At 38.1% G+C, this 22,032-nt stretch overlaps 2 protein-coding genes across 8 annotated transcripts in view; one reads left to right on the forward strand and one right to left on the reverse strand.

Annotated features, from left to right (window-relative positions):
* Positions 1–17,221, forward strand: part of SLC25A12 (solute carrier family 25 member 12) — a 51,802-nt gene extending 34,581 nt beyond the window's left edge. For both annotated transcript variants that reach the window (XM_056348898.1, XM_056348899.1), the window contains exons 12-18: positions 2,396–2,448; positions 2,641–2,721; positions 11,134–11,274; positions 13,248–13,386; positions 15,678–15,836; positions 16,031–16,121; positions 16,615–17,221. In XM_056348898.1, the coding sequence (XP_056204873.1) occupies positions 2,396–2,448; positions 2,641–2,721; positions 11,134–11,274; positions 13,248–13,386; positions 15,678–15,836; positions 16,031–16,121; positions 16,615–16,804 (854 nt within the window). In that variant the 3' untranslated portion in view covers positions 16,805–17,221. The remainder of the gene's footprint in view (positions 1–2,395; positions 2,449–2,640; positions 2,722–11,133; positions 11,275–13,247; positions 13,387–15,677; positions 15,837–16,030; positions 16,122–16,614) is intronic.
* Positions 17,222–19,649: 2,428 nt separating this feature from the next.
* The window catches only part of DYNC1I2 (dynein cytoplasmic 1 intermediate chain 2), a 30,289-nt gene continuing 27,906 nt past the window's right edge, over positions 19,650–22,032 (reverse strand). For all 6 annotated transcript variants that reach the window (XM_056348901.1, XM_056348906.1, XM_056348900.1 and 3 more), the window contains 2 exons: positions 21,430–21,555; positions 19,650–20,719 (listed from right to left, as the gene is read on the reverse strand). In XM_056348901.1, the coding sequence (XP_056204876.1) occupies positions 20,606–20,719; positions 21,430–21,555 (240 nt within the window). In that variant the 3' untranslated portion in view covers positions 19,650–20,605. The remainder of the gene's footprint in view (positions 20,720–21,429; positions 21,556–22,032) is intronic.

The following is a 22,032-nucleotide window of genomic DNA, read 5'->3' on the forward strand; positions in this document are numbered from 1 at the left end:
TGTTTTTTGTTTTTAGTTGGAGCAAAAATCACTGTTGTGATGATCACAGCCTTTTTTTCCACTTTGCAATGTGTTCTGTCAATGAAGATACTGGGCAGTGTCCCTTAAGGACAGTATCTGAGAAGTTTTTGCATGTAGAAGTCTGTGGATTCAGGCTAAAGAGTTTTTTGTAATCTTGCAGGATTTTGCTGTGTGAGTGAGGGAGGAATATGTCAGTGAAAATATTAATGAAACAGCTGTAATCTCTATAAATTACATTTTACTGGTCAATTGTTTTCCTTTCTTGTTGTTAAATCTCATGAGAGAAAATATTCCTTATGTTATGAGACTGTTTCTACAGTGCTGCTTTACAGTACTGGTTTTTTTCTTTTCTTGCCCACCTTCCCCACAACCACATGGTTTTGCACAGCAGCTTCTAAAACTGAATGTTATTTATATTTTTGTTTTCTAACCTTTCTCAAACACTTTAAAATCAAGAATTATTTTATTGATGAGTTGAATGGACTTGTTTGACAGAGTGTCAGTTTGTTAAACTTTTAATAGTCTGTTTAATAATTGCCTTTAAGGTTGTTTAGCACAGGAAGTTCTTGTTTCGAAAATGTTACAGTTAATGGTCAGTGTGTGACTGAGGTCTTGGACTCGTAGAATTAGATGGTCTGTGGGAGTGTATTAAACTAAACAACAGAAACATTTATGGAGTCGACTGTGGGTCTGTTACTGGGTTTTTATATTCCTGAGCTGGATTATCCTAATTGTATTGTAATAACTACAACGTACAATTGTAAGTTGTACAATGTAGTTGTTTACTGCAGTTTTAAAAAAATAGAACTTAATGCATCCTGGAAAGTTCATATTTTTAAATAAGAACTTCCATTTTTTGGTCAAGTAAATTTAACACTTTTGAATCCTGGCATCCAACTTCAGAACTAGTGAAGTATCTTCTAAAGTCCCTCACTAGATCAAGCAGGGTTGCAGGTTCTCTGGCACACCAAATATGTGTGCCCAGTGAGTTCAGCTGCATAAAAGTGTGTGTGTGGGTGTTTGTCTTCTGGTGTTTTGTCTGGCAGTTTTGGGTTTTTAAAGTGTAGGCTCTGCAGAGGTGGATTTTCTTCTCATGGTAGATCAGAAATCCAGGTTGGGAGGGCAGCACTTCCTTTTGTTCTTGTCAACCTTTCTTTGTATTTAATAACTACCTTTCCTCAGCATAGTAAGTCTGTACGTCACACAGAAAGTACTATGTTGGAAGAAAACGCTACACCGCATGTATTAACCGCAGCATTACTTTAGCTACGTTTGCTCTGAGCTTCCTTTTAGGAAGTAATACAAAAATTCTGCAGGTTGAGTACTTTGAGAATTTTTAATGAATTTTTAGCTGTTCTTTTCCCTTCATGGGTGGTGGAAAGCTGCATCAATACAGTTTTGTTGCTGTAATCTGATAGCTGATATAATTGGCGTGGGATTTTTCATTAGTTAACTGGCAAATACTTGTGACAAACTGATATTCCATAACCATGGAATAACATTAGGAAATGACCCACTTCTAATAAAAATAAACCTTTTAAGTTTTATAATCTGTACATGTGCCAAAATGATTGTGGAGAAAATGGGTTTAAAAATAACAGATGCTGTTATAATCTTGTATGTTAGAAAGTTAAGACTGCCATCTACTGATTTTTTTTTTTTTTTCTTAAACCTATTAGTTCCTAGAAAAGTGTATGTGCTTTTGTCAAATGGCAGTTCATTTTGATAGCAGCTATTTTCCAGGAGCAAGGGCATTTTCAAAATCAGTTTCTGTCCACTAATGCTTCCTCTTGGTGAGATAAAGAATATACTTAATAGTAATAGGGTTTTAAAAAGTTCATGCTACCATGTTGGACTGAACAAGAAAAAATCCTTTATATCCTTAGTTGGCTGGAGCCTTTGGAAAAGTCAGGTTAGTTATTCAAGTAGAAGTGAGTTGGTAATTTAACAGTCATGTGTATATCTCACAATTACTATCCTATTTTAAAAAGTGGTTGTAAGCTTTATGGGAAAATGGTATTAAGGGGCTAAAAAAGTCAAACAAACTCTTATGTAGTACACATATCCAAGGTATATGTTCAGTCCTTACCTTTTTTTTTTTTCTTTTTTTTTTTTTCTCTCCTTCTGTACAGCAACAGTGTCGGACTTGACTTGGCTGTGGAAGGCAGATTTGGTCACAGTTCTAATTGCCATTTTCGGCAGAGATCTTAATATAAAATTATATGGGTATGAATATGGCAGCATCACATACTTAAATGCTATCCATCTTAAAGCATATCCCATGTGCAGAAAGGCATTTCAGTAGAGCTCTTACAAAATACTAGTTTCTCTATTAGGAAGATAATGTTGCCTTATGATGTCTTTGTTTCTATAGGCTTGTTACCACAGCTGATAGGTGTTGCTCCAGAAAAGGCTATTAAGCTGACTGTACGTATCTTTTTTTTTTTTTCCCCTGGCATCCTTTTGTTTGTTAACATACACAGGATTTATTTCCTAAAATGTGTGAAAGATGACCACTTACAACCACTCTAATATGTATGGTTACAGATATACTTGATATATGTTATTAAGGAGGAAAAATAACTTAAAATTGTGTGTAATGTATTGTGTCTTTATTAGGTTAATGACTTTGTCAGAGACAAATTTACTAAGAAAGATGGTTCCATTCCACTCCCTGCAGAGGTCCTTGCTGGAGGCTGTGTAAGTATCCATCCTATATTCCTAGGAAAAATTGATTCTCAGTCGTGTGCGGTATAGTTGGAATGACAGTTAATGGGTGTGCTTTGTCAATTTGAACAGAACTGTTCTTTTTTTCTCCCAGTCACAAAAATAAAAAAAAAAAGTACTTTTTTCTGTTTGGAAAGCTTTGCATACTTCAGAGTTGAGTTCCCTTGGAATTACATGCTTGAACAACTTATTTTGGCCCAGTTTCTGACTTGTCAGTTTCAGCGGTGGTTTTATTCACAAAAGGCTAAGGAGAGGGTGCCTTTTCTCCCTTTCCATACTTTTGCTTGTGTTGGTTTAGTTTGTGGTTAGTTTGGAAAGATACAGGTACTCCTTGGGAAGGGATTATAGTGATCATGTTTGAGCTTCTTTTGGGGCGGGGGGAAAGCTAGAACAGTCTGAAAAATATTTCTTGCTGAAGATTTTAAGAAGGAAAAGAAATGTACTCAACTTGCTATATGTGAAATTTTTCTGGTTGTGAAATTGTGGAAAAACTGAATGAGGTAACATTCAGGTAACAGATATGAGTGAATTTTCTGTTCAAATGACTTTGTATAAAATGTAGCTACGTGACCAAACACTAACTATATCCATCATATAAATACAGTTTAAAAACAAATCTTATTTTGGCTGAGATTGAGATCTGTAATTCAGTGGATCTCTTGGCAATCTCTTAAGTGGGTTGAATTGATATTGATGGATTTCTTTTGGGTTTGCACATTGGCTAATTTCATTTGTGGGATTCCCAACAGTTGTTTAACCCTATAAAACATTTAAGGCTTGAGTTAGGTTTCTTTTGTAGCAGAGAACACTAATAACTTCCAGTTGAGTAGGCTGACAGGCTGGTATAAAACCTCCCCAGCTTACAACAAAACCTGGGGCAGAAAGGTTGTTGACCTCTGCAAACTTTTAATTCAAAGAAGCAGCCCTGAAGGGAGGCTGCTTATAGTTCTGCCTGATTGCATTTGGCAGCCTAGTACATGCTTGAGTCTTCACCTGTCAGTGTACAAAGTTTATTTTCTGAGAAATGTGAGAAAGCAGCTGTGATGTATAGCTAGCAAAAAACTAACCTTTTTTCTGGAAAGCTCAATAACACAGAAAGCACATACAGGTCATTTGTAACAGAGGTGAATATAATTCATTAGTGTTTTTCTCTATGTTGTTCTTACAAGTTCATAATTAAAATCAAACATCTGATAATCAGTTTTATTATTTTACATTCTTTTGTACTGAAACGTATAATATTAAATTCCATCTACGTTAGGGGCTTTTCCACTTCTTGGTAGGTACTCCTTTTTCAAAATAACTTTATTGTCTTACTGTAGTGAACATGCAAAAATGGAGGAGAAATCTGAGTTTCAGGTAAGCTTTCAGAAATTCAGATGTTTCTGTGAAGCTGAGCAGATTTATAATCTGTCCAAACACAGACCTTTCTTCTAGCTGTCTGTTTTACCTGATACTATCATCTCCTTTTTCAGAGTAGTACTTACCTCACTCAATCTGGGAGGATTTTAAACAAAGTTAGCTTTTGTAGGAGAGGAGTTGGCCACAGTTGAGCAATCTCAGGGATGTTAACTTCTTTGTAGCCTCCTCTGGATCATCTGATATCTTACCAGTTGATGACTTTTCTGTCTGTACTGCTGCTCAGTTCCACTTAGCAATTTCACTTCTTCCTAAATACCAGAATCTTTATTACTAAGCCTATACAATGTGTTCTAGAAGTCTGAAAGTATCAGTTGAGTGAAGCAGTAGCAAGTTGCTATATTAGTGTTTCTTTTTCTCATTGTTGGTCCTTTTCATCCTCATTGTGACAGCTCTTTTCTATGTTGACTTGCTTGGAAATCGTGTTGGTCTTCGCACTTCTGGTGTTCGTTGTGTACTGTTTTTCTACAAAATATTATGAGACCTAACTAACAGTTACATCCAGGGAAGTGCCACAAGTGAGCTCTGTCTGTTTCTACATGCAGGGTCATACAAGACTATCTGTTTGGGTGATGCTATCTTTCTTCATTTTTCCTTTGTTCTGTTCCTTCTCTCTCTGTTGGTACAAAATGATGGTTTACTGTGGGACTCTTTGGGTTTTATATATATAAAAATTATTTCAGCACATGGGTTTGGGTAACTTGGTTCTTTGTGGCTTTTCTTTATTGTTTGACACTTAAATATTTTGCTAATAGGACACTATAAATATAGGATAAATTCAAAACATGCTTTTTACCTTGTCATAATATCAGAAGAAACAGCATCATGCCCGTATGTAGTTCTCAGAGATGTACTTATTACTGTCTCTGACCATCACTTGCCTGTGTTTAGTGTTGAACATTCTCCTGATTAACAGGAACAATTCACTTTTTCACCATTTCTGGCATGGAACTGGTAGTGGATGAGCAAGATGAGGAAGCCATATTTTCAGCCGTTTTATAGAGCTTACAGCAGAGGCCTTCCTGATCTTTGAAGGCCCACCCCCTTGGGAGCCGTACAGAAGCACGCCATGCATGCCACAGTCCTCAACCGGGAACCAAAAAAATTCTTGTGAGGAAGAGGAGGCAGCTTGCGAGAGGCTGCAGCAGACCTAGCAAATTCTCCTCCCTGGATGGCAGTGCCATAGCAAAGCCTACGTATGGTGTTATGGTCTTCTAAGACCCACCCGTGAGGACAGGTGAAACCTTTTGACATTAATACAGTAGTGATTCAAGAGAACCTGTCTAGGCTGTTCAGTGTCCTCAGCTCTGGCGTGTCTGCGAGAAGTGCTCTGCCATCCAGCAGAGGGGCTGCCCACAGCCATGTGCCTTCTCCAGAAACAGTAACTTCAAGAGACTGGATCTCTTTGGCCAGAACCTTACCTCTCAGGCCCCAATTATTCTCAGCTCTTATAAACTGATGGAATAAACTCCCGTTCCCAGTGAGAGGAAATGTCTCATTCTTGTGTCTGTCAACAAAGACACTGCCCCACACAGCAGCCTCTGCGTATGGTCAGCTGCTGGTCTGCTGCTGGTCTGCTGTGGTTCCTTCCTTGCTGCAGGGAAGGGACCTCCTGTGGGCAGCCTGTGCCCTGTGCTCCGTGAAACCTACCTGCTAGCCACTGGGCAGCGTAAATGGCACTGGGAAGTACAGGGTCTGCTCTGCCAGAGCCCACTATTCCCAGCTGCTCCCAAACTGTGTGTGAAAACTGCAGAAGAGCTATGTGGGACAGCCTGGTTAAGAGTGCTCATGTCATACCCGTCAATGAGAGGGCTGTGGTCCCTGGTGGATGAAACTGATATCCCATCTTCCTACCTTCCAGAGAGTATGCTGGTTTGTTAATCATCAACAGCACTACCCACACTGATGCATGTTCAGAGCAAACAGTTTCTTTCCCTACTGTTACTGTAATTAATTGAATTACATTTCATTGTAATTCAGTGATTAGCCTGCATTCTTGCCTTTGGAGTTTTCAGCTACCATTAGCTTTGAGTTGCAGGGAGACTGAGTGAGGCTTTGGCAATGCCTGCCTGTATCCCGAGAGCGGCTGGGGAAGGAGAGAGCGCATACCTGATATGGACAGTGCTTCCCAAAGGAACTTACACGCATGACACATGTGAGTACATCGTGAAGGGCAAGATGCTGCAGGGCAGCTGTTCGTCCTCAGCTGGGAAGCAGTGTTGAAGTAGACATCTAATGTTATGTAAATGATTCATAAGTACTGTTACAGTAGACAAAGATGCTGTGATTTTAAGCTGTAATTCCTGAGTTACACAAGAAGAAAAGGATTCTTTCCATCAGTGCGATTTGCATGGTGCTTAGCATTTTGAATAGGTGAATTCTGTTTCATCAGAAAGACGTTTCCGATTTGTGCTGCAGGGAGGAAGAGGATGTGGGGTGCCACGCAGAAATGGTCTAGAATCCTTGGAGGTGTAGGCAGTGCATCTGCTGATGATTAGGAGTTGGGGTGGGGGGTGGGAGGATGTGTGTGTGTGTGTGTTTGCACATATATACACCTAGAGGTCTAAATTTACCACCAATTAAAGAACTTTTATATATTTAAATATTAAATCTAACAGTCTAAATACTTTGATGTACTTGTAAAATAATATTCATACATATTTTTACATATATACATACATACACACAAACACATATGCTTATCAGGCAAATAGGAACGTGTCAAGTATTTTTTTTAAAAAAAATAATTCAAAATGTTACTCTTTTTATTTAATAAATAAAAAAATACAGAATTACAGCTGTCAGACTACTTTTCCTTCAAGATCTTTTTTAATAATACTTTAAACAGCAACAGTTAGAAGCAGAATTAAACTTCACTGCTTTATGTCGGTCTCTGTTGCAGACATTTGAAGTTAGGGAGAACATTATTGTTTAGTAGAAGAGACAGTAAGATTACTGTAGGTGCATGAACAATGACAGCTTTGCCTTGAGAAAGAAGTGCAAGGTCTTTTGATGTTTTTAAACCAGACTGTTTTAAGTAACTTCTTATTTTAGCTGCCTGTGTGGGACACAGTTGTGATCCAGGATGTGGTGGTTTCGAAAAGGAAGGAAGGAAGGGCTCAAAACAGGCCTCTCCCCCTCTGCAGCATATGCCTCTCGGGTGGAATTGGAAAGGGCAAGAGGTCTCATGTTGCAAGGTCATTTGTGTATTTCCTTTAGCCTTTGGCATGTCACGGGGCGTTTGCTGTGGGATCTCAAACTACATCTTTTCTCTCATAACCTTTGCTGTCAGATTTAGTTCCTTTATTTGCTCCTTGTAGAGTTATTTTACATGACATTAAGGTTAAGTAGAAGCTTTTATTACGGGTATTTTTGATGTGTATGAATAACCTCCATTCAGAAACAAATTTGTCAACCTTTTTTAAAGTGTCTGTTGTAATTTATGTGTGAAGAGAGGTTTTTATGGGGGGAAAATCTAGATTTAGTGCACCTTCTCCAAAAGAAATTCAAGGACTGCAATGTATACCTCTCTGTGTATATACATGTGCGCGTGTATTTAACATACCTAGCTGACAGCTGAAGTAAGATACTTTGAGAAAGAATGATGACGATTGCCAATGACTGGCACAGAAGCGTGGATATTTGTATTGCAGCCCTGCACGCTGCCCGTTCATTTTTATTTGGAGATCCTTTGAGTCATTCTCCTGTGCATCCTCTTCTGGGGAGTGCCCTTCCTCAGCTCCCCAGGCAGCGCTGTCTGCATCACAGATTCTTTGTCAGATAGAGAAATGATCCTTTGCTTAAAAGGAAAACACAAACAAAAAACAACCCTCAAATTTGTTTTTTCATGGTGTATTTTTTTAAAAGTGAGTTTTCTTGTGTTACATGTTCTATGTTAAAGTCAATGCTTCTCTTATTTGTACTTGTGATATGTACAAGGACCCAACCCATTCAGGCAGCTCCCCGGAATTCAGTGCTCCTCCTCGTGTGAACTGGATCACTGCTGTGCAGGAAAGTTTGCTGAGCTGCAGGTTTAACGGTAGAAAAGGCAAGACTTGGATAGAAGCACGTATTGCTAATAGGGAGTATTTAACCGTGTATCTTGGCAGTCACAGCTCTTTTTGGGAAAGCTGCTGGTTGAGAAGTTTGTCAACACTGTAATTACTCAGTGTTTTAAGTGTTAATCAAAGAGCATTTCAAATGACTTTCTACTGATAATATAAGCATATGTTAGAGTTTTCCTTATATTTTATTTTGGTCAATATCCCCAATCATCAAGTCATATTTTAATAGTCATAATATATAATTCTGTATTAACCATATACAATTTGTAACATTGCATTTATAGTTAGTATTGCTGCTAATTTCTAAAAATGTGTTGTGTTCAGAGTCTTCTCTTTGCATTTCTATATCAGAAGAGGGATGTTGCTGATTTTAACAGAAAGGTAGGCAGTTGTGCACCTAAGAGAGGAGAATGTTAATTGCAGGAAGATTGAATTCAGGGTAGGAAATAGAAATGTTTTCAAATTGGCCTATTTGTGTTTCTATGGTGGGTGTTAGGCAAATAGAAAGAGTTATTTTGGCTGCTCTGTAGGATGTGCTAATTTATAACATAAAAAATAAATGGAATTTCACATATATAGGTAAACAAAGGATGCATATTTAATAGGCAGGTAGCTAGTAATTATCTAGGAGTGAATTTCTAGCTTAGCATCTAAATATAAAGTTATTTGAATTTTTTGTGTGGTACATTGTATTATTTAGTAAGAGCATTCTGCTTAATGTTTTATCTTCGAAAATTATTTTTAACAATGATGTAGGGAAATGATAAACATTTGAAATTGGTTTTCTGTTTAATGTAATATGAACAAAAAGACCGGTTATTGTTTAAAATAACAATTGCCAGATGTGAATTTTATAAATTTTATTTAGATTGGAACTTTGCCTAGCAGACAGCCATTCCGTTTTGCCCACATAGGTGTGTATGAACTGGGAAGGAAAAGGTGAGAAGTAGAGAGCCTGAAGGATGGCTTTGGACACAAGTGGTGTCAGGTATCTGAGTAAACACCGTGCAGCAAGTCCAAGGAACAGGGAGGATGGGATCTGTTTGGCTGGCCTGGGAGTTCTAGTGATCTTCCTGATGGCTGCAGTAAATGTCCACAAAAATGTAGGCTTTGATTTTCTTTCAGAGAGGTGAAGAAGTGAGGGAGTAAAACGAAGATTAGCAACCTAGACAGATTATTTGAGTGGGAAGTGTTAAAAGACAGTAACTACTACAGTGGAGATCATTAAAAGCAGGGGTTGATCTCCCACTGTTTGGGTCAAGGTGCTTTAGTAAAGCCATAACAATGATGATTTTAAATGTCATTATTGAGTGAAGTAATAAACAGAGCTTGCAATAAAAGGATGGCAGTGTGCTCAGTAAAGGTTCAGTGAGGTATCGGATGCCTGGTCAGTGAAGGTTTTGATGCTTCACACCCCGCCTCCCCCCCTCGTAGATACTACCCAAGTGCTTGGCCATGCTCAGTAAGAGCTGCTGAGATTCGCAATGCTCTTGTGCCTCAAGTCTAGAATAATTCAAGTTACCAACTTGTAAAGCATGCTTCAAGGCTAATCTCAAGTTCATTCTGCCTGCTGCTGGAGAGGGGAAGATTGTGCTATAGGCAGAAAGGATTAATGTTCATTAGTTCTGAGTCAATTAGCAGAGAACACCATGCGTGCTGACCAGGAGGTGCTGCAGCAGACTATTGATGTCACTTCACACACACACCACACACCCCACCCAGCATCACAAAGAGTGTTTATTTCCTGGGCGATTTAGAAGGCAAAAAAGCTTTAATTGCAGATGTTCTGCATCTGTTTCCTTTGCTAAAATGTGATGGGTTGGAGGAATAGATCAGGACTAAGAGCAGCTTTTAGATTGTGGAAGAAATGCCTTTAAAAGTTGGCTGTATTCAAGCGGTTATACCCTATAAATTTTAAGGAAGTGGTTTTAATTTTTAACTGAAAAAAGGTGGCATAGGAAGAGGGGAAAAAGAAAGCTTGGTAAAATTCAGCTGTTTTGTGATGAACCACATACTTCTCCAGAAGTGAACGGTGGTACCTACAGCAAACCAGGGAGAAACCTAAACATGTCTTTTAAGTAGATTTACATGCTCCTGAAACTGAACTGTCAGACTGAATCTTGCTCAAATCTGAAACTTACTTTGAAAGTCTTTGGTTAAAGTGCAGAATCTGAAGCAGCTCTGCAACACTGTGGCTCGGAGGTTTGCAAGACAGACCTTCAGCACTGCTAACAGGGTTCCCTGCATGTAAAATCTGTCGTGCTCAGCTCCGAGAAAGATACAACTCCTGTTTCTGTCTGGTATCATATCTTGAAATGTTACTCTTCCTATTTAAATTTTGTATTTTGTTTCCACTTAGGACAATTAAAGGCTGCCAAACAAAATTCCAAACGTCTTTTCTAATAATTTAAAATTACACCATTAAATGCAAATTCACCTTTTAAACAGCATCACCACTAAATGCAAATAATATGTCTACACATTGGCGATGCATTATTATTGAATAAACATAAGGTATTCTTTATATGTGTTTGGTGCTCTAGGAGCACAAGTCTAATGATTATTTTAGTTTAGTATTTCGTGTAATATCTGATAGACTTTTAAACACAGCCATTACTTCTAGAAAGTGATCAAGGAGGAAAGCGGAGACAAACTGAATTAATCCACCTCTGTGGACTATAAACATATACATGTAAAATTTTTTTTTGTACAAACCTATGATTTTTGATTCGAGGCTTTTAACTTCCAAACAGGTCCTTTATTAAAACTCTTATCATATATTTTTACATGAGAATATCAACCAATGCAGTGAGAAGTGAAGGCACTCAGCACCTTGCAGTTGCCAATCTGTCACCACATGCTCTAGTAATGCAATGTACTTTCTTTTTCTTTGGGTTTGCAGGCAGGAGCTTCCCAGGTCATCTTCACTAATCCTCTGGAAATTGTTAAGATTCGGTTGCAGGTGGCAGGAGAAATTACTACAGGACCCAGAGTCAGTGCCCTCTCTGTTATAAAAGATTTAGGCCTTCTTGGTCTTTATAAGGTATGTATTTCTGCTTTGAGTGGCTTCATCATTTTATGTTTTATGCTGAAGTTTTACATTGCTGAAACAAAAACTGTTAAAAACAAAGATACCTCTTGAATTTAAAACCAATCTCTTCCTGCAGGGCAGCCCCACAGTGGAAAACAGAAGAAAACCCACTTCTATATTAATGGCAGTGGGATACAAAAAATACTCCCCCATTCTATCCTTCGGGCTTTTATGCCAAGCTACAGGGAGTCCTGTATTGCAGACCTGCTGGCTTCTGGCACTGATCATTTCGTTTGGTGGGGTTTTGTGAAAAGTTTCTTTAGTTTTCCCTCTGTGTTTTCCTTATGTTTATTTTGAATCTCTGTTATCTCTATTGTTATCTTTTGCAGCAGGGTATTCTCTTTGTCTTAATAATTTGATGGCAGTGAAACAGTAGGGGAGTTTAGTGGGATTCAGATTTTTAAGAAGTTAAGTGGTGGGATTTGTCAATAACAAATTCCACTAAAAAAAGCCCGTACTGTACCGTACCTCAGCAGAATGCCAGTCAACAGATTCCTTCCCTGCAGGAATACTTACTACCATCATTACAGATCAGATGTAATGGAGCAGAAGCTATTAGTTTTCTTAAACAAGGAAGAGTATTTCTTCCTCTATCTGCTGCCAGTGCAAGGGGTGATACGTAAGTTCAGCAGTTATATTAGCTGTGCACTTACAAAACATGGGCTTATGTGATTTGTCCATAGACCTGCAATAACACTATAAAAACGTGCAAATTTACTTCTAGAGCTGAAGCTTGTGTTTTGAATTCAGTTCATGACCATTACATTTCCTAAAGATTGCAGGTGTTTAGGTACATGGGACAAAATTACACTTCTGTTTGCAGCAATTAAACAATTGAGCTTACTAAAAATTCTGCCGTTCTTTAGAATTACATTATCATTTGTCAATAACTGTAATAACTCATTTTAGGGCATAAAGTATCTGTGTAGAAATATTGAAAGAACGAGTTTCTCTTTATCAGGTCTTCTGCTTAAGCCATGTAGAGTTCGTACAATGTGCTGTCTGTTAATAAAAGTGCTGGGCCACTGCCCCCAGGTGGGTCCACTGTGTGGAGGCTGCTGGCTTGGTGTACACCAGCTGGGTGTTTAGGCAGGGAGTGGTGGTTTTGTAATATGCATGCTTTCACGGTCTGCAAATGCGATTTTTTTTTAACATATAAGGGCTTGTTTGAGCTTTGTACAGGAGTTGTTTTAGTTGTAACAGACTGATGACTGAAGTTACTGAAAGAAGAATATTAGGTATATTTTATTAGGAGTATTCCACTGTGTTTACAGCATGGAAGGTTCTGTTAAGGAACTCTTTAAGCCAGTTTGTGGCCAGGAGCTACTCCTTGCAGTATTGTCATAGGCTGCTAGCTTTGTCTCCCTGCATTTTCCCCTTACTAAACGGCTCCCATTTCGTGGTAGTTTCCCTCTTTTTGTTGATCTTCCAGTGCAGCTTCTGCAGTCAACCAGGTGACGACCAGTGGAGATCAGTATGAGGTCTTACAGCCCTCACTGATATTTTAGTAGTGCTTTTGTGTTTGGTAGAAAAAATGGCATGCAAGGACTTGCCTTGCTGCTTCCGTGGTTGTGGGTTGTTGTCAGCAAGACGTAAGGACAGAGCTTTGTCACTTTCTTCATCACATTGGGACACATCGAACATAAAAGGTGTTTATCCTAGGTACCGATGGCAGGATTGGTACCATGTATTGCTTACCAGAATTAGACATGAACCTTGAATCTTCCTTCTTCTAGAAACTTACATGTGGTTCATTGTTTTTTCAAGTTCAACCCTACATCTTCTGTTTCCTAAGACATTTTTCGTGTTCTTTACCTGGTAGATCAAAACAATTGGTACCTCCTGGGCGCAGGCTGCTTACTGGGTATCAATTTTAACCTTACTTGCAAAATTTATTTGTATTATGTCTGTTTTCTGTGTGACAGGGTGCCAAAGCATGTTTCCTCAGAGACATTCCCTTTTCTGCAATCTACTTTCCTGTTTATGCTCATAGTAAACTGATGCTTGCTGATGAAAATGGCCACGTGGGAGGGCTTAATCTCCTTACAGCTGGAGCCATTGCAGGTAATTCTGCAGACTGTTTTCTAGAAGTAATTTTTTTTCCTTTTAGTAATATTTAATATTCATTCAGTAGCCCCATATAATGGAAGGGTACTGTACCATTGTATCTGATTTAATCTAAATTTGATCACTGTTATCCTTAGTGGGAGGCGATGTAATTTTGATGAGAGCTAATTACATTTGCATAATGTGGATAAACAGCGTAATGCAGCTCAGCAACTTGTAGTCAAATTTGATCTGTCTGTCTCAATGGGGTTTTACTTGTTACTGTGCTCTCGGAGTTGAAGGCTAATTTGAATCTTTGATGAACATAAAATGAGGGATCATAAGAGCTAAGAAGAAAATGACTTACCTAGTTTAGGATTCCTGAATAACTGAGAAGAAACTTTGTTTAAATGTAGTTGCTAAAAATAGGGCATTAGTTTGTAAAGAAGCTGAAGTTAAGAGTATCACACTCTGAAATTTGAAGTATTTTAAGGCTTCTCAAAAACGTCTAGTATAAAGAAAATATGCTGCTGTGATAAAAAGTTGGTTGTACTAAATGGCAAGTGAATACTAGATGTAGGAACTCTAGTGGTGGATATTTAAAAATGTGGATACAGATAGGCAGATTCTGTGCTGCCAAGGATTAGATCACTAAGATGAAAACCAGGTACCTGTAGCCTCTCAGTTGTGAACGATTCAGTGATGGCATCTGTGCAGTTTAGAAACATCATTGGGCCGAACAGAACTTTTGTTACTTGTTACAGTCATAAGGAATCACCGTAGACGCATCAGTCACGAGCCGTCTGTGTGTCAGTCTCCCACACTGGACTTTATGATACAGAGTTTGGCCGCACCGGCTCTTTGCCATTTTGGTCTCTTCCTTGTGCCAGAGGGCAGGGAGAGACCAGCTAGGAAACTAGGAACAGATACATAGCCCTGTTTATTCTCAAGTAATGCAGAGCTGACAGAAATGGAAAATTATTTAGCTTACTGTACTCATAGAAGCACATATAAATATTTTTATTTAACTTGTATAAAGACTTTTTAGATTGCAAGCTTCACGGCTTCTCTTTGATTAGTGTTCCTGGGTCACTCAGGACAAGCGATGAACCCTATTAAAAACATACATCAATCTGGTAGGCCTAGTTTTATACTGTGTATTGGAATCTGCCTTTCAGAATTGCATATTTCAAATTCTTGATTGCTTGATCTATTCCTGCTAAGCATGTGCAGCAGCAGAGAATACAGTCTGAATGTATCTGCAGGAACGTAAAGGAAAATCTGCATATGGTTGCTATTAGTGTATGCTTGTAGGCTGAACTATGGTGCTTCTGTTTTCCATTGAAACCTCCTGAACTGATCAGCGACACGTTAAGAGTTTACGATCTTTTCACACGTATGCAAATCAGTGACTTGTTAATTTTTTAATTATTAACCAGTTGTAAAAGTTAAGCAGAAGTCAAAATCAATTTCAAAATTTTAAGTCAGATTTAAGATGGCTCCTCTTTTTTTAAGAGGATGAAATTTTTACAGTATTCAGAAGTATTCAGAAATATCTCAGATAACACAGTTATATACTGTGGAGTACATTTCTGAAAACTTTCTCCTTTCCTTTGACTAGATGCCTGAGTGTGTGCCTTGAAAGTGGAGATTTGTTCTTCCATCACTGTTGGCTAGTATCACGCTGTTGGTACTAAGCAGGCTTGTAAAACACCTTCACTGTCCTTCAATAGGCAACCCATAAAAAGACTGAGTAAGCAGCATCTGCTCTCCTACAGAACAGTCCAAACAGCAGCGCAGACATATTTCTGTCAAATAGGTGTTTTAAGCAGTAGTTTTCTTATTAACACCTTTAACAAATGGATACGTAGGATTCATGTTCCCAAATCAATCATCTATATATGCAATTTACAAAATACGTTGTAAAATATTAACAAATACGGTAAGGTTGCACCATTAAATTTTGTCATGGAGATCTTACTGCAAATGTAGCATATGTGTGAATTCAAAAATGCCTCCTTTATCTTTTTGAAACTACTGTTAATGACAGACCACTAGAAAATGTTGACAGAATTGCTGTTGATAGTTCATTATTATTTTCCTTACTATTGTTTAAATGTAGAAGAAATTCAACACTATTATACCAAGCACAACGGTTTTTATTAGCGTGAAGCGTTAAGAACTTGCAATTTTAGTAGTGTCTAATCCTGGCAAAAAGTATTAAAGTTTGAAGTTGTATTTTTCAGTTAGAAGTGCTTCATCTTTTACAAGATTCTTTGTGCAAATTAAATGTGGTTTTCTTCTAAAAGGTGTGCCTGCTGCTTCTTTGGTAACCCCTGCTGATGTCATCAAGACAAGACTGCAAGTGGCAGCTCGCGCTGGTCAGACAACATACAGTGGAGTTATCGACTGCTTTAGAAAGATTCTAAGGGAAGAAGGCCCTTCAGCTTTTTGGAAGGGAGCTGGAGGTGAGAAATCTGCTCTGAATATTAAGGCTGACCCCAAATCTGCAAATTTAGCACTTGCTTTGTTAAAGACTGACATTAGAGCAGTATTTACCAGATCTGATTCTGAAAAACATAACCTCTTGTTAAAAATGTTTAGCTTCTCTCCCGAGACACTCTTTTCTTTGTTTGACGCTACAATTTGTAATATTTAACAGCTCGTGTGTTCAGATCTTCACCCCAGTTTGGTGTTACTTTGGTCACTTATGAACTTCTGCAGAGATGGCTTTATGTCGATTTTGGAGGCCTGTAAGTCATATTTTCCTTTTAGCTTGTACCAAAAGAATTTTTTTTCAGACATGGGACCACTTAAACTCAGTGACTTTGAGCACCTGTACTTCAAATGGCAGTATGCAAACAAATCCTCCCGTCCTTATATAATTGAGGGAAACTTGCATGCTACTTCCAAACAGATGAGGAGATAAAAAGCCATTTTTTATTCAATACACTAATTTGTATTTCCACTGTAGCAAGATATTTTGCCCATTTTCCCCTTGTCACTGGAAGTCAGAAGAATTTACAGAGCTATCAGTAAAAATGTAACTTCAGTTATGGCCTTGATTTCCCATTAAATAGTGGCCTGAATTCTACTTGACCATAGAAATGAATGAACGAAGGTCAACTTTAACTGCCTTCTGTACTCAAACAAAAGCCTTATAGCATTTACTCTAGATTTTGTAAAGTTATTCAGGCTTAAGAAAAAACTTTAAAGCTTTTTTCTTTTTCCTCTTTCTTCAAACAGTAAAACTCCTGGATCAGAACCCTCCCCAAAAACTCGAATTACAGATCTTCCTCCTGCTAACCCTGAGCACATAGGTGGATACAGACTTGCTACAGCTACGTTTGCCGGTATAGAAAATAAATTTGGTTTATATCTTCCAAAGTTTCGATCTCCTGGCGTCGCCGCAGCTCAACCAAAAAGTAGCAGCTGAATCCTGAAAAAATGTTTCAACCTAACAAAGTGATGCAGTGGAAAAATTTCCCAAGAGTAGTACTGTATTTTTTCCAGTCAGCTGCATGTTGTTCTAGCTGAACTGAGCTTGCAAATCTAATTACTCCTTTCTAATATTTATACATACTGCATTTGTTTATTTGCACACAAGGAACTGATTGAAGCTGTGGTTCTATGCCTTGTTTTAACCAGTGGCATGAATCTGTAGCCTAGACTTTGCCTTGCACAGCTTGCATTTAATGTTACTGTACATATTGTACATCTTTGTACAGAGACATCATGGCATCTATACACATACATTTATATAATGGGTATTGCAGTTCAAAATAGTTTGAAATGTACAGAATGTTTTGAAGTTGTTTTGTTAACAATTGTGACAATAAAATATTTAAACACACTTCAAATCAGTTCACTAGTTTGTGTTTACAGAAAAGTGGTCCAGTGTGAGGTTTTTTCCTCCACAGATCACAAATCACAGATTAAAATGTAGAAGAATGAATGTACAGTGCCCAGCCGCTGCAGGCGTGCGTTTCACTGCTACTTACAGCAAAGGTATTAAAAGGCAATGTAAGTGCAAGAACACCGTGGTGAGATGAGCACATGCAGTATTTTATTTTGCAGTACTACTTTGTAACAAGAAATTCCTTGAAATACATGGTAATACGAAATGTGTAATAGATCTTACCTCTATGGTAGCATATTGAAAACACAGCGAGATATTTGCCAGTTATTAACAGGCTCAAGAATTTTTACAGGATTTATTACTCGGTGCTTTTTTCCAGAATTGAAAGCTTTTAATATAAAAAAATAAACAACATTGAAGGCATTCTCTTTATTTCTAGATTGCTTCACTGCTGAAAGATTAGGTTATTCTGGAAAAAAAGACTTATTTTTGTATGCAAAACTGGTCATTTACATTTCCGGTTGAGCGGAATGCCAAGTAGAAGGACAGGAGCAAGGGAACCCTTGAACTGTTTCTGGCTTAATGTCTGCCAAAACTTTATCTGGTGGAATTTTTAAATGCAAAATATGTGAGAGGGAACAGGGGACTCCGGATTTCTACAGACCTAGAGGAAAAGCAGTTACACTACCCATATAGCCTGAGGAGAGGTGGGTGAGTTTCCAGCCTTACTGAAGTACAACAACCTCCCATCTTCGAGGTTCAACATCCTGACACTGCATCCCCACGGTATAAACTGACCTGAAGCTCTGTTATTTTCTTGCTCAGGTGACAGCAGGCCAATATGAAGAGTTTTAGTCAGCTGATGAAGAAATAGCTTCTTAAAAACTGAAGACTACAAACACAGACAAGCCCTCCTTCAGTTCTAGCCTCTAAGCAAGATGTAGAATCTTTTAGTCGTCAATATTATTCAATGAGCTAGAGGTTACAATACATTGAACTTGGGAGTTTGACCACAGTTTTGCAACATGCGTATATAAAACCCCATTAGAAGGCTTCCTGGCTTTATAAAGAATCACCTGTTCTGTGCAGTTTATTCTAGAGACAAGCTTCCCAGGAACTCTTCCCCCATATCCATGCATTTTTTGTTCTGTGCTTTTCTAAATAGATACAAAAATGGTAGGTACCCACTGGCATTTCATCTTAGTCACAGCTTGTTGACTGACTTGATCAAGGCCTTAGGAGACTTTACAACACAAGACAGCATTTGTATTTCTTACAGCTCCAAAACTGGACAGTGTACCTCCCAGGAGGATCATTTACAGTATCTAGCATCACTGTTGGTCTCTTACGTTGCAGGTGGAGGTTTTACAACATTTTTAACCTGTACTCAACTGTTTTGTGAGGGAGGAACACAAGCAGGAATGAATATAGAACAGTACTGAAATCTAATAATAGAAGATTATTAGAAGGCTGAAATTATGTAAAACTAGTGCCATATGACCTATATGTTTATGCCACAATCCACTGAAAGAAAGCCTTATCCACTGAATTTCTCAAAGTGTAAGTCTGAAGGAAATGTATTACTAAATGAGAAGTAACAGTCTCAGTAAAAAAAAAAAAAAAGACAAAACCCACAACTCCGAAACACCCCCCAAGAAACCAGTAAGACAATAGAACATTCTGCTCGTTAAGAGTTCTTGTGCCTAAAGGGTAAAAATCATTACACGGTGTGCCTGTTCTTTCTATAGTTCACATTTCTCAACTGAATAGATAGCTGCTGTTATAAGGTTGAGGAAAATATACAAGGTAAGTGTCAAACTGAACAGCATGACTTTGCATTGAAAAGAGGGGCGACTTTTGACAAGCCAACAGCAATGAAAGCCTAAATACATTTCACTTTCAAACCCACTGAAAGAAGAGAACCTCCTGAAGACAGAGCTGCTGTTACTGCTGCCTTTGTCTCTGTGAGCTGCTTGTAACAGAACTGAGATGAGACACACGCAAAAAAAAGCCACCCAAACACAAAACCCCACACTTAAAGCACAAACAATGCAGAAGCACTAAGAATACTTCTGGACATAAAGCCGGTTAAGAAATGTAAAGCTATTTCCTACTTTTAAGCATACAAAATAGCTCTTCTGGCAAAATGATAAGCTTGTAGCAGATTAATACCAGAAACAAACCTATAGTCCTGACTTAAAGGCATCAATACTGTTTTAGTGCCTGATTAGTACAAGTCAGAATATTTACTAAAAATAAAACAGCAAACAAAACCCATCCCCTCCACCCCCCCACCCCCCACCCCCCCCCCGTCTTGATGGGAAACTTTATAAGGTATTAAGGTGTACTCCAGAAATTAACCACTAATCAACTGTTCTGTTTCAAGCCATTGAGAGATTTTGTTTCAATAACAGAAAAAAAGTTAAAACGCAATGAAAGCTCTTTCTTTAATACAGAAAATTAGTAGCAAGTCTATAGTTAAATTTCTATAGCATGACAGTTTGCGTTCTGTTAAGTCAGAGTCTACTTCCTCATCCGCTGGAAAAGAAAAATTTGACAACAGTAGCCTTTCTCCTTTTGGTGGATTGCCATGGTAGGAGGTGGAGGTTGGGGGTAGAAAACAACTCTGTGATGTGTGTAATAAAATGAAAGCAGCTGCTCCCAGGAACTTTCTACTCTTAAAACTACTGAAGTGATACAGATTAGGGGTCAGGGCAGCTGACAAGTGCTCATGTAATATTTATTTATGAATCTGTCTCACCTTTTAATGCACCAATTCAAACAAAAGAACTTGGTATTAAATATGTATTTCATTAATTCAGGTCCAATTATCAAATAAGTTTGTAACTACAGACAAATTTTTATTCACATATGTAACCCACTACCAGAGTCTGAGGCTTATCTATATATAAACAATGAAACTTACTTGGAACATATGCATGCATATCCATGGGTAATTTGAAGAGTTCAAATTAAAGAATGCTTCAGACATTTACTACCTAACGAAGGTAAGTCTATGTAATATAGAAAGTTTAGAAACAGAACTTGTACTTTTCAGAAATAGATACTGTTACAAAGTGGAAATTTCAGAAGCCCAACAGCAAATTTACACCAGGTTAGTGTTTCAGCAAAAGAAGTTTCTTGCAAAGTCAAAGTTAACTGTATTAAAAGTTACACAAATCCAAGAATGTGCTTGTAATTTATATATAAAAAGTGACAACGCAAGATCTGAGTTTCAGTAATCTTAAGTTTTTAAAGTCCATAGTTGAATCCATATATTGCCCCCTTAAGCTATTATTTGAACTGACACATGCTTACACTTTTAAGATTTGCATCAAATCATTCAGAAGTCTACTACTGCTGCCTGTCTTCAAAGATCTACGCTGGTATGCGGGTTGCAGCTTCCTCTTCTGCGTCAGCTCTGTTAGCATTTATTTCTGCCAGTGTTCGACCAAATCGAGTCCACTCATCACTGCGAGGAACGGCAATTTGCTGTTGACAAAGAGAACGTTATTCAAGCCTACTGATAAATAAAACCTGAGCTCATACTGAGCAGCACAGCGCTTAAGAAATGTTCAGAAGAGGTTCCAATAAAAAAGCTTACCTTTATTTAGTGTAACTTAAAATACATCGGAACATAATCAAAAGATTAACTAATAAAAGAAGCAGAATTTCAGAATCCTCTATTTAAGTATGTAATGGTACTATGACAAGCTCACATGATACATCGCCATCCAAGAGACTGCCTCCAAAAGGCAATACTAACACCTTCATCCAATCAGTTAGTTACACACTACTGCAGTATACATACCTGCAATAGCAACAGCTTCCCTGGAGAAACAACATCAAGAACTGCCTCACTGCAAAATCTTGTGTTCGGTACCTGACAAGCTATGGCCAGATTAACATGTGCCACAGAGAAAAGAACACAAAAGTCTCTACAAACAAAACAATTGATTCTTTCACCTTATTTCACCAGCCTTCCGATAATGTTTTTACTTTTTGACTGGTTGCCAGATAACATGCTAAAAAGTTACGATAGAATACTTGAAATAAACACAAAAAGGAAACAAATTTGGAAGTAAAAATTAAACCTTGTTCCTCTAATCACCAGGAAAAAAGGTTAAAGCAGGTTGCTAAATAACAGTCAAAGAAACTCAAGTGTTTTGTAATGTACTTTGCATAATACACGGTATACATACCTCTCCCACGTCATATATAACTATTTGTCCCTCCGAGTCACCTACAGCAATCTCTCTCCCAGAATGCGTCCATCTCACACGGTTCAGAGCAGGATTGCCCTCCACAGTAATGCTTGCAGTTGGCACCTATATCCATTTAAAACACATCGGTAAAAACACATGAGGATTCCATAAGCTATAAATTACATAACACACCTAGTTCCTTAGTGTTGTATCAAAAATGCCCAACATTTCAACTGATGCAGCGTACATAGATCTCAAAAGATTCTTCAGTGGCCTTAAGCTATCACCAGACAGGACCAAAACAACACATCTTCTGTCCCTTGGCCAAAGGACAGACATTCTCTTATCAAAAAGCACATCATGAGACAGGAGGCATAAACAGGCATTCAGTCAGACAGCAAGGAGGAGCACTGGGATCTCAAAAACTATTATGACAGAAGGCAGGGATGAATTCAGCTGCTTTGCCAGGTCAAACCCTGCCCAAAGGCTAGAACCAGGTAATTCCAACTTCAAGCCATAGGCTGGCATATGGTCCTACAGAACTGCTCTTCTACATGCAGTTTTAAGAAGGTGAAATTTTTCAAGTACTGAGTATTTGTC

Source organism: Falco biarmicus, chromosome 8 (assembly GCF_023638135.1).
Source record: "Falco biarmicus isolate bFalBia1 chromosome 8, bFalBia1.pri, whole genome shotgun sequence".
NCBI lineage: Eukaryota > Metazoa > Chordata > Aves > Falconiformes > Falconidae > Falco > Falco biarmicus.